This window comes from Triturus cristatus, chromosome 11 (assembly GCF_964204655.1).
Source record: "Triturus cristatus chromosome 11, aTriCri1.1, whole genome shotgun sequence".
In the NCBI taxonomy this organism is placed as follows: domain Eukaryota; kingdom Metazoa; phylum Chordata; class Amphibia; order Caudata; family Salamandridae; genus Triturus; species Triturus cristatus.
The window spans coordinates 1,148,695,725-1,148,711,501 of NC_140594.1; the positions used below are offsets into that span (position 1 = coordinate 1,148,695,725).

The 15,777-nt window shown below is 44.5% G+C and overlaps 1 protein-coding gene across 1 annotated transcript in view; it reads left to right on the plus strand.

Moving 5' to 3' along the window:
* The window catches only part of LOC146788617 (mucin-4-like), a 67,713-nt gene that overhangs the window by 22,239 nt on the left and 29,697 nt on the right, over positions 1-15,777 (plus strand). Inside the window, exons 6-7 of the mRNA XM_085633185.1 lie at positions 8,684-8,862; positions 15,473-15,629. Of these exons, the coding sequence (XP_085489311.1) occupies positions 8,684-8,862; positions 15,473-15,629 (336 nt within the window). The remainder of the gene's footprint in view (positions 1-8,683; positions 8,863-15,472; positions 15,630-15,777) is intronic.

Sequence of the window (15,777 nt, forward strand, 5' to 3'; positions counted from 1 at the left end):
AAATTGTGTAAATCAGAGAATGAGTCAAATGCCAAGGGTATTATGTGGTAATACCCACTGTAATGTCCATGACACGCCTCCCCATCATAGTGTGAGGCAACGCCGCGACTAGCATTGCATTGCCCCACTCCATGTCTACAAAGCCATGAAAAGCCTTGTAGGGTGGCTGTACATGGCCTTGTACATAAGGCTAAGCCCTGTGCACCACCGGAATGTCACAAAAAGTGACATTCAGGCAGCGCACAGGGCTTGTATATAAGCCCCTTGGTATTTTAGTGGTAACAGATATAGTCTATGTTTAAATATTTTGTCCAAAAAGTTGTTATCTTACATATTTCATAAATTGGTGCATATTATATGAAGTTATGCACATCTCAGAAAATTGCTACTAGCTTATTTTTCCTTATTATAAAGCACTGTTTTTTTGCAACTTTTTTATTTATGAATATCTTCATAAAATTTCACAAATATAATATGAAGATATGTACTGATCACAACAGAGGACATGCGCACAAACTGATAAACAGATGTATAAATCACAGAAATGTTGCACACGTGCAAACACAGGTGCACAACCACCTTTCACAGGCTCGTAAAGTGCTAGCGATGATAGAAAGTGCAAAATAGCAAAGTGCAAAAATAAATAACATATGAAAAACAAGCACAAACATTTGTGCATGTAATTCCCCATTTTTTTGGGGATGTGTATGGCCTAATGTAAAACATTGAGTAAAATATGATGAAATGGCTTTAACTAGTATTAGCATTAATGTTAATCACTTTCAAACGTATTTTAAAAGTTGACCCCGAAATGTGCATATGTTGGACCCCATTGACAAACAAGAACATAAAAGTTCAGACGATTTGGGACCATATATACAAAACCTATTTTGAGGTTGCATATGGCCAATATATAGCACCGGGCCGTTTGCAACTACCAACAAGTCTTTTTAAAGCTCCAAAATCTAAATGCGATGACGTAACCGGTTACCGAATCCCAATTTGGATTTTTGTTGACGTATTTGGAAGGAGGGTCTTTAGGGTTTCCTTTCCTAATATATTGCAGTGGTTTGTATAAATGTTTTGCGACCGATTTATGGTCACAAAAAATTCTTTTTTACTGGCATTCATGGGTGGTGTCAACTATTCGTAAATGAGAAGGAGTCTTTGTGAATGTTGAAACAAATATTTAAGAGCAGGCAGTGATCTTACGGACCACTGCCTACTCTGAAGAAATGAATCTTAAATGTTTAATGAAACTTTCTGAAATGCATCCCGTTTTCCTTTAAGATTGCTTTATTAAAAGTCAATCACAGATATGGTGGTTTACTGACCTCAGCAGGCCACCATCCCATTGATGGCTGCAATACCTGATGGGTTGCAAATTGTGATCTACCTCATTAATATTCATGAGGTAGCTCTATTGCGACTCCTTTAAGAATTGCTAAATGAAACGGAATAGGTTTCATACACTAGGAATAGCCAGTCAGTCAGTAAAATCTTTAATCGGTCAAAACATGACCATAGAATCACAGAATAAAACATCATTATCCCTCTGTGATAAAAAACTTTCATTATTAGCGTATCTTAAAAAGACGAAAGGACGTAACAGGATTCTGTGCTTCATCCCATATCGGTAGGGTGACCAGGCGCCCCGGATTTGCCAGGACGGTCCCGTTTTTTTGCCAGCTGTCCCGGCAGATTTCAGGAAATTTAGCTCATGTCCCGGTTTTTAGAGAGGGTCGTCTGAAAACGGCAGGAGGTGCTTTTTTATGTTTTACAAAGTTTTCAGTTAGCAAGTTAATTAACAGGCAAGCTTCTGGGTTTAAAAAGTGCCTTTACTGTATGTTCTTACTGCCTGTTCTGTATTCTCTGCTGAGGAGCGCCGTCATTCTGTGCGCTCGTCTGACGTGAAGTTGTAGTCCTTCTTCTATTTTGCGGAATGTCCCAGTTTTTGGTTTTAAAATCCTGGTCACCCTACATATCGGGCGCAGCTTGACCTACAGACTGCAGCCAACAGACAGGTGTGGAGCCCTCGGAGGGCTCCTCTGTAGTCGAGAAGCACAATAAATTACGGTATCTGTTTTAAGCTGCTGAAGACTACCTTCCAACCGTGAGCTGGAAAATGGCGGCTGCGCCGAGGGGCTTGACTGCGTGAGCAGCAACGGACAGCTGCAGTCTAGACGTCTGCTCGGCAGATAAAGGTGCTTTGCTGGGTAAACAGGATGTGGTTCATTAGGTAAAAGCGAATAGCTGGAGCTGTAGGATCATTTGCGTACTTTGGGAGCTCCAACGACATTTGTGCACCTTACTGTGGGGAACCTCAGTGCTTACCAATGGACGCTGGTGCACGTTACTCCTACCTGAATTAGCAGCTGAGATCAACGGTGATCTAACTCAAGAGGCCCTATGCATTGTATTGACTGCCAGCGCTTTACTGGCACTTACTGCTCCTGATGACTGCTGGCTCTTACTGCTGCTTTCTGCTCCTGTCATGTAGCACTTACTGCTTACACGTGTGAGGCGCTTTACAGATTTGAACTGTGCTTACCAACGGCTGCTGGTGCATGATGCTCCTGTAATACCCAGTGGCCACTGGCGCTTTATAAATTCTCAAGCACTAATCTGCATGGCATACTCCTGTCGCAACCAGCAGCTGAGATCAATGGTGATCTAACTCAGGAGGCCCCAAGCACTGCAATGACTGCTGGTGCTTACTGCCTGCAACTGTAATGACTTCTGACACTTACTACTGCTTACTGCTCCTGTCATGTAGTGCTTACTGGCCACATGAGTGAGGTGCTTTCCAGCTTTCAACTGTGCTCATCAATGACTGCTGGCCCATGATGCTCCTGTAATATCCTGTGACCACTAAAGCATTAACCTGCACGGCATGGACTGTGTGGAGATTCTGCTTAATCTACTGGTCTGGTGTTTTGTGGTGAGATAATTAGTTCAACTGCTATTAACCTCACGAGCCCACATGTGACCTAACAACAGGCACTCACTATTGGTACTGCACAAGATGGACTGTGCTTCCATGATGGCAACTGGCGCTGCAAGTAAAAAAATAACAGAAAACGCTAAATACCATCAAATGAGCCAAATACCTGTCCTGCACTGTATATGTGAATGGTAACTGCCTGAAACCCACATTAAATAAACTGAAACGGTAGTGCCTTTAATTGTGGTTTTGCACGACACTAATCATATGTGGGTTGGGGAAGCATGCTTCTCAGCTAACTGTGCATAACGCCGGGTGCTGAGATGATTGTGACTGAGCGCAGCTGAAAAAAGATTCTGTAAGCTGCATGGCCCAGGTTAGCTGTATCTTAAGGCCACACTGGGCAAACCTTGCTGTGTGATGAATAAATGGCTGTCTTGGGGAAGGCAAAGGTGAGAACACAGGTTTCCCATTCAAATACACCAGACTCCCAGCAAGAACTCTCACTCAGAGATGCCACAGGAACCCTGTTCATTCAGCCTGCAAGGCACGCTGGACAAGATTTTAGGGGCCACTGAGGAATCAAAGTATATCATTTAGTGGGAAAGTATCAGTTGACCTCGGCCTGCTTCATACTGACCATCAGAAATTGTCAGCTAGGGTGAAAGACAATGAATCAGTTTTAGCCGACTTGTGCCCTCGCACCAAAGTATGAAAGCCCAAACTACTATAGTAATGGAATGAGTAAAATGACTTGAATATCGGCCAGAGGATGCAGAAGCATGTAGTTGGTGAAGCAACGTGCGAATAATAGGCCTTCCAGAGGGAACAGAGGCGTACTAGGTGCCCTGGCTGAAGTCAGTGGTGGCTCCGTCCCGGCTCAGCCCCTTTTTTTGCACTAGAAAGACAGCATCAAGTACCATCTTGTGTGCTGGCCCTGGGTCATCCACCGAGACCTATAATTGTTATATTGTTACATTACAAGGACAGGTATACGCTGCTGCAGTGGGCTTGGGAGGGGGCCTCTTCTGGGTGGGGAATGGCGAGGTCACATTGTTTCCAGATTTTACAGTGGCAGTGCAAGCTAAAGGAGCCTCTTTCTTAGAAGTAAATCAGTCACTCTGCAATGAAGGGATCAAATACTCTCTTATGTTTCCTGCAAAACTGAAAATAATGCTGGATGGTCACAGCCACTCTGCCTGAACCCAGATGAGGCTTGGGCCTGGTTGGAAGCACACCACACAGGATCTGTCAATACATGTGCAACTGATGGAGCCCAAAACACTGCAGGTCAAGGGGACGCTTGCAAGCAGGTCCTATATTGAAGCCTACTCAGTCTCAAACAATGATGAGTCGAGTGGCATAGCTGCCGCAGCGGCATCCCTCACTGCAGTAGTGACATCTGATAAGGAGGTCACTAGTAGCTCTGACCACCAAGAAGATGCCTGTGAATCTGATTCAAATGTTGGGCTGCCATTTGTGACCCTCACAAACAGCAGATGTAATTATTAGACAAAATCACTGTTTTTCTCGTTTCATTTTTTCACTTCACAAGTCACAAATGGGTTTAGTTATATCTACTGCTCGGGTTGATGATAACTAGCCTTTGCTTTTCCACTTCATTTGCTGAGTTAAGCTTTTTGAGCAGATTTGTTATGTGTTATGAGTTGTATTATTTGGGTTGCCTGATGTTGCTGGGATGCTCTGGGGATGGAGAATTGGGAAGACTGTTTTTCTGTTATTGCCTTACGCTATCTAGGTGCACTGTGTGGAGATTATTGGGGGGATGGTGATTGGGGTGGGACTCTTTATCGGTTATAAATTGATGATATGGCATATTCAAGGAATAGGTTCTCCTACTGAGTGGAATTAAATCCTGATGTACATTTGCAAAGTGGTGTGCGTATCTCCCTCCTTCAGGAATCAAACTCACTCTGGTTGAAGCAGACCATCTTCACTGGAGGTGGCAGAGACAGCTTCATGCAACTACGTATTCGGCCTTTGCTAGGGGGCCTTGCTTTGGGTGCTGGCGGGTGTTCTCTTTGAAACCACTGCAATTGATACAGATAAAGAAGGTTGATATGTCCTAGTGGAAGAATGACTTAATGGGAGCCCTTTGCTGCTGGGAAGTATTTATGTGCTAAATCATGACCAGACACATTTCTAAACACCCCGTCTGTACAGCTATCATGGCTGACGTGAGGGCCAGTACCTCGTTGGAGGTTACTTTATTTGTGTTCTTGACACTTCCCTTGATTGATCGACTCTCATGCTAGCGGGAGCAGCGGCCTTTAGGGCAACCACATGCTTGTCCACTTGCATAAGGAAGACTCTGGCGTACACAACATACCAACTATAGAGATTACTCCTTTTACTCAAATCTTTATGAGGTCCACTCTAGGTTTGATTGTTTTTTCTGCACCAAGACCATTAACAGCTGTATCTTCACACTGAATACTTGGGTCATACTCTGTCAGACCATAGTACTTTGCTTTTTGTCACTGAAGCTGGGTAAGGAGTGTCTACCTATACAATTAGGGTGGCTAAATTCATATACCCTAAAAAACATCACCTTAGGGAACTCTTTAGCAGCCAGGAATACTCAATTCTTTGCTTCCAACTCGGACACGGCATCGAGCCTTGGTGTCAAAAGAGAGAATTCTAAGGTAGTAATGCAGGGGCACTGCCTGGGACATTCAATGGGTATCCGACGTGATTTAAAGAGAGATCTTCAGAAGTTGAAGAACAATCTCTATGACCGACATAACGAGCTGGGTAGTAGCCCAGAAGCTCTTTCACGATTGCTGGAAATACACAAACAATACAATGTGACTTTCGAGTGGCTGTGATGCCATGATTACAAAAACTACTTACACAGAGTGCCCGAGGGGAGGGAAGATCAGGACGGCTCCTCGCCTGGTTGCTACTGGCAGATAGTAGTGGGGCTCCTATTACTCAACTGGTGTCATTAGAGGGAAAGCTTTTTTCTAGCCGAGGCATATAAATGAGGCATTCAGGTCTTACTATGTGCCCCTTTATCGATTGCCGGAGCTATAATTTTCAACAGCCTTGAAACTCTCCTCGGAGGATTTCCCGCTCCTGTCTCTTCTGCGGGTGGAATGAGAATGATTAGGTAGTCCAGTATCAGATGTTGAGGTGAGGGAAGCTATAAAAGACTTGGCAATAGGTAAGACACGTGGAGCAGACGGGTTGTGGGTGATCTGGTGACTACATTTGTAGAAATGTTTACAGCCTATCCAAAGGTTATCCTCACTGTAATGACAATAGAGGTACCTGTGGTGTCCCTGTCTAACAGTGTGTCATGGAACGTGGCTCCCCTAGATTTCCGACCCTTCGCATGCTGAACACGTAACACCCGTAACTACCAGAAAATACTTTATTCAATTCTGTATGCCTATAAACTACCACCCGACTGTTGCAGTAATTGTGTCAGTGGATCTTGACACAGTGCACTGGGACTTCCTGGAATTCACTATACATTGTAGGGGCCTTTGTGCTAATTGGGTGAGATAGGTCAGGCTACACTCACCCAATGGTTAGGGTTAAACAAGGATGCACAATTGCATAGGCCTATGAAGGGGAGCAAGGCAGAGTTGTCCCCTGTTGTCCCTCTTATTTTCTCTGACTGTAGAGCCACTGGCGGAAAGTTTTTGAATGGAGGGAATGGATTGGGGGATTAGACAGGATGACACTGTGCATCTTATTTCCCTATTTGTGGACGATCTACTGATTTATCTTTGGGGTGGTGCAACAGCTATTCCTCAGACCCTGAGACTCCTAGAGAAGATTGGAAAGTGCCCGGGCTACCGGGCAAATGGGAGTAAGACGTGTTTGTTTCTGGTGGTCGCGGGGTTGGATCACCCAGTTTCTTGTCTATCTGGCATAATCTGTGCTCCGCCAACCTTTGGATTCTTGGGTATTAAGATCTTCCATGATCTGGAGGACCTGTTGGAGGGGAATCTGGGGATGGGGCATTCGGTCACCGCAGTTCAGTGTGTCTTACTCTTGGCGTACGCTTAAACTACCAACCATGGCGCATGTTGCACTTTCTAAAATGATCCTCATCCGTAGACTTCCCTACTTTTTTGTAAATCTGCCAGTGAAAATTCTGGTTTCTTGGTTCTGGAGACTTAATGCAGTCCATTCTAACCTGATTTGTGATGGCGAGCGCTGGAGAGTTGCATTTGCTACCTTCTGTTGCCACCTACTTGAGGGTGGCCTGGGAGTACCGGAATTTGAATTGTACTTTCTAGATGCTCAACTCCAGTGGATCACGAGATCTCTTAATAGAATGGGACTAGCAGATCTTGATCTGGTGGGCAACAAACTCCTGTTGACAAAATTGTTATGTCTGGAAAACTGTATTCCCTGCCCATGTATCCTTTTGGCTACTGCCCTGAACAGCTGGTGACGTGGGCTGTGATGCTCAGGTACAGAGTCCCTTTACGTCTCTGAACTCACATTGGTGGCACTCCCTCATGGCGAATCATTGACTTTCTTTAGTTCAAGGCAGATGTACCCCTGGATAGAGGTAGGGCTGGTTTCCCTAGGACACTGTTTCCAAATGAATGCTTTAATTCCTTTTGGTGAGCTGGTGGAACAGTCAGATCTGCCTGTAGGACAATTAATTACTTATGAAAGCCCTACTCATGCTATACGGTATTTGGGGGAAATTCGAATGTGAAACCACCAACGCATTCAGTGACTTCTGACCCTGGAATTGGGATCTCATTTTGTCTTGTGGTTCTATAGGGCCCTAAATAAACTGGCAATAAAACATTTGGACAGGCTTGCTGGTCTGATGATTTGGGAAAGGTTATGACAGATGCTGAAAGGGGAAGGGTACTTGCGTATCCACAGAAGGTTTCTTGCAATACATGTCTTAAATACGTTCAATGTAATTAAATCCATAGGACATATCTCACTCCTCACAGAATCCAGACAATATAGGGGAGCCAAGAGGTTACCCTCGCTGCGCAACTCTAGGAGCAGAATTTGGGCACATGACCTTGGGATGTCCTGGACTTGCAGGGTCCTATAGGAGGTAATTTGGCGTCTTAATAAGACCCTGCCTAGATCAACTAGTAACACACCTGCTTTTTGTTTACTTGGTCTCTTCTGTAGGCCAGGTCCCAAGAAGGTGGGGAATAGATTTGTGGACATGGCTCTGGCTTTGGCCAAGTGACGTGTGGCCATAGCCTGGAAATCACCCAGGGGACCTGGTGTGGAGACATGAGTGTCTGATGTTAGTCAGATGTTTTCTCACTCATGCCAGAGAAAGTCACCAGTAAAATACATTTTCACTCTACGGATTTCTGGCGAGTGAAAAAATTGTAAATTGGGTCGTAAGGTTATCATTAGGACTGATTTCACCATTGTGAACAGTATCCATCAATTCCTACATTTTGTACCTCAAAACTTGCCCAACAACAGAAAGCTGCAGAAGATTCCAAAAGTGTTTAATGACAGAAGTAAATTGCTGTAAAACATGTGATGACACAGAGGGGTAAAAAGTCTAATATTTTAAGCCCTTTCACATCATTTATTGAAGGTTCTTCCAAAAAATCTAAAATGGGAGCAAACTCCAGAAGTACATCTTCCATAAATGTACTGCCCATATGAGCATTTTTGCATTTAAATTTTGCACAGATGTCTATATGCTTTATACTGTGGCAATTATTTATGTTTATTTCTTTTTATATATGTATTTCTTTTCAGTCAAGGTGGTTCATACCACATGAATGTCACAGCTCAATTCAACTACAGCGGGGTTGCTGCTGAGATCAAGTACTTGAACGAGCAGTTGGTCCCGGCCTTAAACCTTAAGATTGATATTCTCAGCACAGTGACAGTCACAAAAAATATTCTCTTAATTCAAGTCATCGATGGCACCTTCAGTAAGTCAGTCTTTTTTTTTGTTTGAAAATGCTATATTGAAAAATTACAAGAACAAGAATGACAATATATCAAGAAAGATTGCACGGACAATAAGATCAATGAGCTAAATATTTAACATTATACGTGATTGTATTAAACATGCTTTTACAAAAGTAGTAAGGCAAGTCATTATTAAAGCATTGTGCTTGTATGTGTTTTTTTTGTTTACAAAAACAAATGAAATGTAGAAGTGAAAAAGGGAGGAGTGTGAATAAAGAAAAAAAGAGTAGATATAGACAGAAGACATAGCAAGGATATACAAAATTATAAGATATAAAAATAGCAAATTCAGAAAAGATAAAAAAGATATAAATGGAGCCATACTAGAAGAAGAAGTAAAAATGATCATTATATAAAGACGATTTGTAAAACAGGATAAATATAATTAAAACAGTGGGAAGTTGTTTAGTTGTAAGCTTTGAGAATCATGGAGTCTGAAAACTAACATTTGCATCAGAAGATGGAATGTGGTGTCTAGATAAATATGTGGTGAGTGACACCCATAGTGAGTCTTTCTTAATTGTGGGGGTGAGATTGCACTTGCTTTATTGAGTCTATGATTATAACAGGGCATGTTGCACCATCTAGGAAATTAAATAAATTGTTGTGGCATTTTTCCAGCAAGATGTAATTATTTGCCCTGCAATAGCCTTAACAAGTCATCAAATTTGCCAACCATAAAAATGTCATTCCATATCATTCCACAACCCTGATTGATAACCTCGCCAACCTCGGACTGAAGCAACTCGTCACATCGCCCACCCACTCTGCCGGCCACACGCTTGACCCCGTCTTCTCCTCAAGCCCGCACGTCTCTGTCAGCCACACCACCGAACACCTCTGGACCTACCACCACTGCATCCACTTCGCCTTCCAGAAACCCACCACACACCACCGCACCCAACAGATCCCCGCCGCTGCTGGAGCAAAATCATCGAAGACCAACTACATGCAAACCTCACTCTCAGCCCACCCACCGAACCCTCCAACACCGATGACGCTGCCCACAGCCTCAGACGCTGGATTGAGGACTGTGCCAACACCCTTGCCCCGCTGAAGAAACCCCCCACATAGACACCAGCAAGAGGGTCAGCTGGTTCACCCCAGAACTCCTTGCCTCTAAGCAAGCCTGCCGGAAACTAGAGAAGGAATGGCACAGTGAACAAACTCCGGACAGCCACGCAGCACACAAGGACGCCATCCGCAACCACCACCACCTCATCAGGGCGGCCAGGAGGACCTCCTTCAAAGACCACCTTGACAACAATGCACACAATAGCAAGGAGCTCTTCAACATCGTAAAGGAACTCTCCAACCCCAGCTCCAACACCAAAGGCCTCCCGCCGTCGCAAGCCCTGTTCGACTCCCTCGCCACCTTTTCCACCGCAAGATAGCAGACATCCACAACAGCTTCAACACCCAGACAGCCCCAACAGACAGCAACACAACAGACCCTCCGCACACCATCGACCACGACCCCCTGCTAGCCTGGGCCAGCATAAGCGGCAATGACACCATCAAGACCGTCAGACCCATTCCCGAACCACGTCTTCAACAAAGCAAGTAGCTCCATCGCACCCCACCTACGCAACGTCATCAACCTCTCCCTCGAGACCGCAACCTTCCCAGAGAGCTGGAAACACGGCGAGATAAACTCCCTCCTCAAAAAACCTAAGGCAGACCCATGAGACCTCAAGAACTTCCGGCCCATCTCTCTGCTCCCGTTCCCAGCCAAGGTCATCAAGAAAATCATCAACAGACAGCTAACCTGATACCTCGAAGAAAACAGAATCCTGGACCCTTCCAGTTAGGGTTCCGCAGCAACCACAGCACCGAGACTGCCCCCATCGCCGCCCCCGACGACATCAGGACCCGGCTGGACAATGATGAGACCGCAGCACTCATCCTCTTAGACCTCTCCGCCGCCTTCGACACCGTCTGCCACTGCACACTACGTGCACGCCTCCACGCCGCAGGGATCTGAGACAGGGCTCTGGAATGGACCACCTCCTTCCTCTCCGGCAGAACCCAGAGAGTCCGCCTCCCCCCATTTATTTGCAAAGCCTCCGAGATCATCTGCGGCATACCCCAGGGATCATCCCTCAGCCCGACACTGTTCAACATTTACATGGCCCCGCTCGCACACGTCGCCCGACAATACGACCTCAACGTAATCTCCTACGCCGACGACACTCAACAGATCCTCTCTCTCACCAAGGACCCCATCGCCGACTTAATGAAGATCAGCCATCTGAAGCTGAACTCGGACAAGACGGAGGTCCTCATCCTCGGCTCCAACTCTTCAGCCTGGGACGACTCCTGGTGGCCGATGACACTGGGGGCAGCCCCGACACCCACCGACCACGCACGCAACCTGGGATTCATCCTTGACTCAACACTCTCAATGACCAAGCAAGTCAACACCGTCTCCTCCTCCTGCTTCAACACCCTCCGCATTCTCCACAAGATCTACAGATGGATCCCGACAGATACAAGAAAGACGGTCACCCAGGCCCTCGTCAGCAGCAGACTCAACTACGGAAATGCCCTCTACGCAGGAGCCCCGACCAAGCTCATCAAACGACTACAACGCATCCAAAATGCCTCGGCAGGACTGATCCTCGACGTACCACGACACGGCCACATCACCCCCCACTTGAGAAACCTGCACTGGCTCCCCATCAACAAAAGGATATCCTTCAAGCTCCTCATCCACGCACACAAAGCACTCCACAAGACCAGCCCAGCCTACCTCAACAAACTGCTCTCCTTCTACATCTTCAACCGCCAGCTACGCTCGGCCGACTTCTCACTCGCCACCGTCCCGGGCATCCGAAGAACAACCACCGGCGGGAGATTCTTCTCCCACCTCGCCACCAAGACATGGAATGCCCTCCCACTGAGCCTACGACAGCCCCAAGACCTGCTGACCTTCAGGAGGATACTCAACACCTGGCTGTTCGATCGGTAGCGGCTACCCCCACAGCGCCTTGAGACCCTCGCGGGTATGTAGTGCGCTTTACAAATGATTGATTGATAGAGGAGCAGTCAAGAAAAATGTGCAAAAAATCAAACTGGAACAAGATAGAACATATATGTGAAATTTCAGCCCAAACTTGTGACCAAGAAGTACAAAAACAGAGGGGCAATATAACAACATATGCATAAAATCTGCTTTTCCAATTTCACATGTCCAGTATTTATCATCAATGGTAAGACTGTAGTTGTGAAGAGAAGCAGGAGTCAAATGTACCAATTTGTAAAAATAGAATAGTGTTTGTGCAGGGCTAGCTGAACATGATGTGCGATGGATTTTAGAACAGATATTATTCCAGGTCTGAAGTGAATAGGTACATATATATAATCTAGAGTACATTGTGTCTCCGCTTTGGATTTGGATCGATTAGTTGGGAGAATGTTCAGGTGTTTATAAATATAAGAAGCATTATGGATGGGGACAGAAGGTAAAACAATGGGGGAAGTACTAGGAATAAGAGTTCTAGATGAGATAAGGACAAATATGTATTGGGAGATAATTTGTTTTAGAAATTCAGATATTAGACTGGCAAAAGGGAGATTTATGTTATTTACTTTGAAGTTCAAGAGATTATAATAAGTCTTTGGAGGAGAGTAAATGATATACAGAAATGATACCCCTTGTGATCCATTCCCTCCAAATAGTCAGTCAATTAAATATTTAAATGTGTTTATTGTGCCAAATAGGACATTTGCGAAAGGCCTGCAGAGGTGATAATGAGTGGATTGGGGGTTGGGATTGTGGACCGTGCTTTGGCCCTCCTCACGTCCTTCCTGGACAATCGTAGACAAAGTCTACAATGGGCCGGACTACATTCGGCCAATTTTTCCCTACTGTGCGGTGTCCCACAAGGGTCCGCCTTGTCTCCGACCCTTTTCAACATTTATGTCAGACCGCTGGCCAGTCTGGTCAGGAGACATGGCTTCATGCTGGTGTCCTATGCGGATGATTCACAGCTAGTGATATCAACTGTGGACCACCCTGACCAAGTAGCGGCCAAGTTTCACGCCTGTCTTGTTGACGTGATGAATTGGATGCACCTGAGTTTCCTAAAAATCAATACTGAAAAGACTGAAGTGATGGAGTTTGGGAAAGGTCCTTCAATCTGGAACTCCCTCTGGTGGCCTTCGGAGGCTGGGCAGTGTCCCCTCCCGGTCTCTAAGGTAAGGAACCTGGGAGTGATCTTTGATGACAAACTAGACATGTCTGCCCAGGTCAACAGCCTAACTTCATCATGTTTCTTTCTATTAAAAACCCTACGAAAAATTCTCCCGTATATTCCTTTGGCGCTCCAGAAGACTGTGATGGCCGCTTTATTCATGTCCAGACTGGACTACTGCAACGCCATGTTTTTGGGGATGGATAAGTTTCAGGCGGGAATAATCCAGTCCTTGCAAAATGCTGCGGTTCGGGTCATTCTGAACCTGCCCAGGGGTTGCCCCACCTCTGAGGGTAGGAAATCTCTGCCCTGGCTTCCGGTCCAACAGAGGATCGAGTTTAAGGCACTCTGTCTGGTTCACCGTGCCCGTTTTGGGGGTGACGCCAATGATGGAAGTGACAGATTCAGACCCTACATTCCGCCCCGTGCTTTGCGGTCCGCTAACCTGGGCCTTATCTGTACTTCCAGATTTAAATTTGCAAGATGGGGCGGTCGCTCTTTTGGCACGTGTGCAGCAAGATTATGGAATCACCTGCCTGTGGAGATGCGTCTGCAACCCAATTATGCCCTTTTCAGAAAAATGTTGAAACATCGCTTATTCCAGGCCCAGCACTAACTTCTTTTCTTGCTGACCATACACACCACAGCGCCAAGACACCTTTGGTATTCGAGCGCTCTACAAGCTTCTTTTATACTTATACTTATACTTATAATAATAGACTTTGCTAAGCTGATTGAGTTACGAAAAATAGGAGAGGAAAAGGATTTAGGATGATGTGATATAAAGACCGCCTGTGTATTAGTGAAGGGGGATATTGACGATTCCTCCGGATGACACTTAACTGTGGAAAGACTATTATCTGCTTTGGATAACAAAGGTCGAATTTGTTTTAAAGCAAAGGCAGAATTATATTTTGAAAAATTGTGAAAGTTCACCTCACCTGAATCGCTAGGTTTCCTTAATTCAGACAGAGATATATACATGCCTTTTTGCTATTCCAAGAAGAGGTTTTGAGTAAACTATTCAGGGTTTTAAAACATTGCTGAGGGAGCTTGGTGGGGAGTATTGAAAGATAGAAATTAATAATTGGGAAGAACAATATTTTGATAATGTTAAATCCACTCTACCAAGATAAAAACAGGGTGGCCATTTCTCAGATAAAATAGATATTTTATGCTGAACAGCTATTAAATTGAGATTAATTGTTTCTTTAATAGAACTGGAATACATAATCCCTAAACATTTATTGCACCCTGGTTTCCATTTAAGCTCAGAGTTTATTCACATAGCCTTCTAACAATAACTATTATGTTCTATTTATATGCAGGAAACATGGAGTACTCTTCCAGAAAATGAAAGAAAACTGGAATAGAAGTCTGAAGTTCTGAAGCAGATAGTAAAACATCACCTGCATATGCAGTAAATGCAACCCCTGTTTTCCATGTTTATAACCACTTAAGGAAGAGGGCCTTTGAAGAGTTTCTACAAAAAGGTTCTACGGATAAAATAGATGATAGTGGAGAGAAAGGACATCCTTGTTGTGTCCCCCCATGCAGATTAAAATATGAAGAATGTAAGCCATAGCAAAACTGAATGCGCTAGGGAAAGCATAAGGAAAACTAATAACTTTCAAGATGCAGGGGCCAAAAAATGTCACATTAAGACGTGCAAAATAAATTACCACTTTACGCGATCGAATGCCTTTTACGTATCTAGAATTATGGCTGCAAAAGGAAAAATACTTTTTGAAGCAAGGTAAAAAATACCCTGATAAATCAGAGAAATATCAGTAGTAAGTCTACCCTTTACAAAACCTGACTGTTCTATACCAATCAAGTCTGGGATAACGTTATTAATGCGCAGAGCTAATCTCTTCACAAACATCATGCAGTCACAGGAAAAGGAATAGGTCTATAATTGATGCATTTGGATAAATCTTTGTCTTTCTTCGGAATAAGGCAGAACATTGCTTCCACACATGAGCCACAGGCCTTGAATTTGGGATTAAAATGTATGAAAAAGGTGAATAAAATCCTACCGAAAAACCATCTAGGTCAGGAGCTTTATCTTTGGGTACTTTGGCTATGGCTGCTTTCATCTCAGGTTCAGAGATGTCACTTTTAGGTAGAAAAGGACAACTAGTTGATTTGGACGTCTTGGGATTGAAATGAAAAAAGTATCCAACTCCTCGGAGGGAGAATGCACCGTGTATAAGAATGAAATAATCCCGTAAGTTCCCCCAGATGACTCACAACAGTAAAGGAAATTAACAAAAATATGAATGTTTAATTTTGATTGAAGACTTGATAAAGTTATTATATTATTTTTCTTAAATTAACCTGATGCCACTCTCTCCTACTCCTTCATCTGCAGCAAATCAGGCTGATCTGGTGCCATTCTTTTCCTGCGGTGCCTTTCAACCAGATGCTTATAGACTGAACCCCAACACATTTATGTGTGAGTCCCAGTGCATCAGTTATTGCAAGAACAGTGGCATCTGCACCCTGACCTTCGAGGGCCCTCTCTGCAGGTATGTTAAATCATCTTTCATCTGATGCCTTAACCAGGATCCTTCTCTTGACTGACGACCATAGCTTGGATGGCTAGTTAGATGCAATTTCTCACAGCATCATGCTCACCAGTTCTGTCTTCCCGTTGTGGTGCCAGCAGTGGCTGTA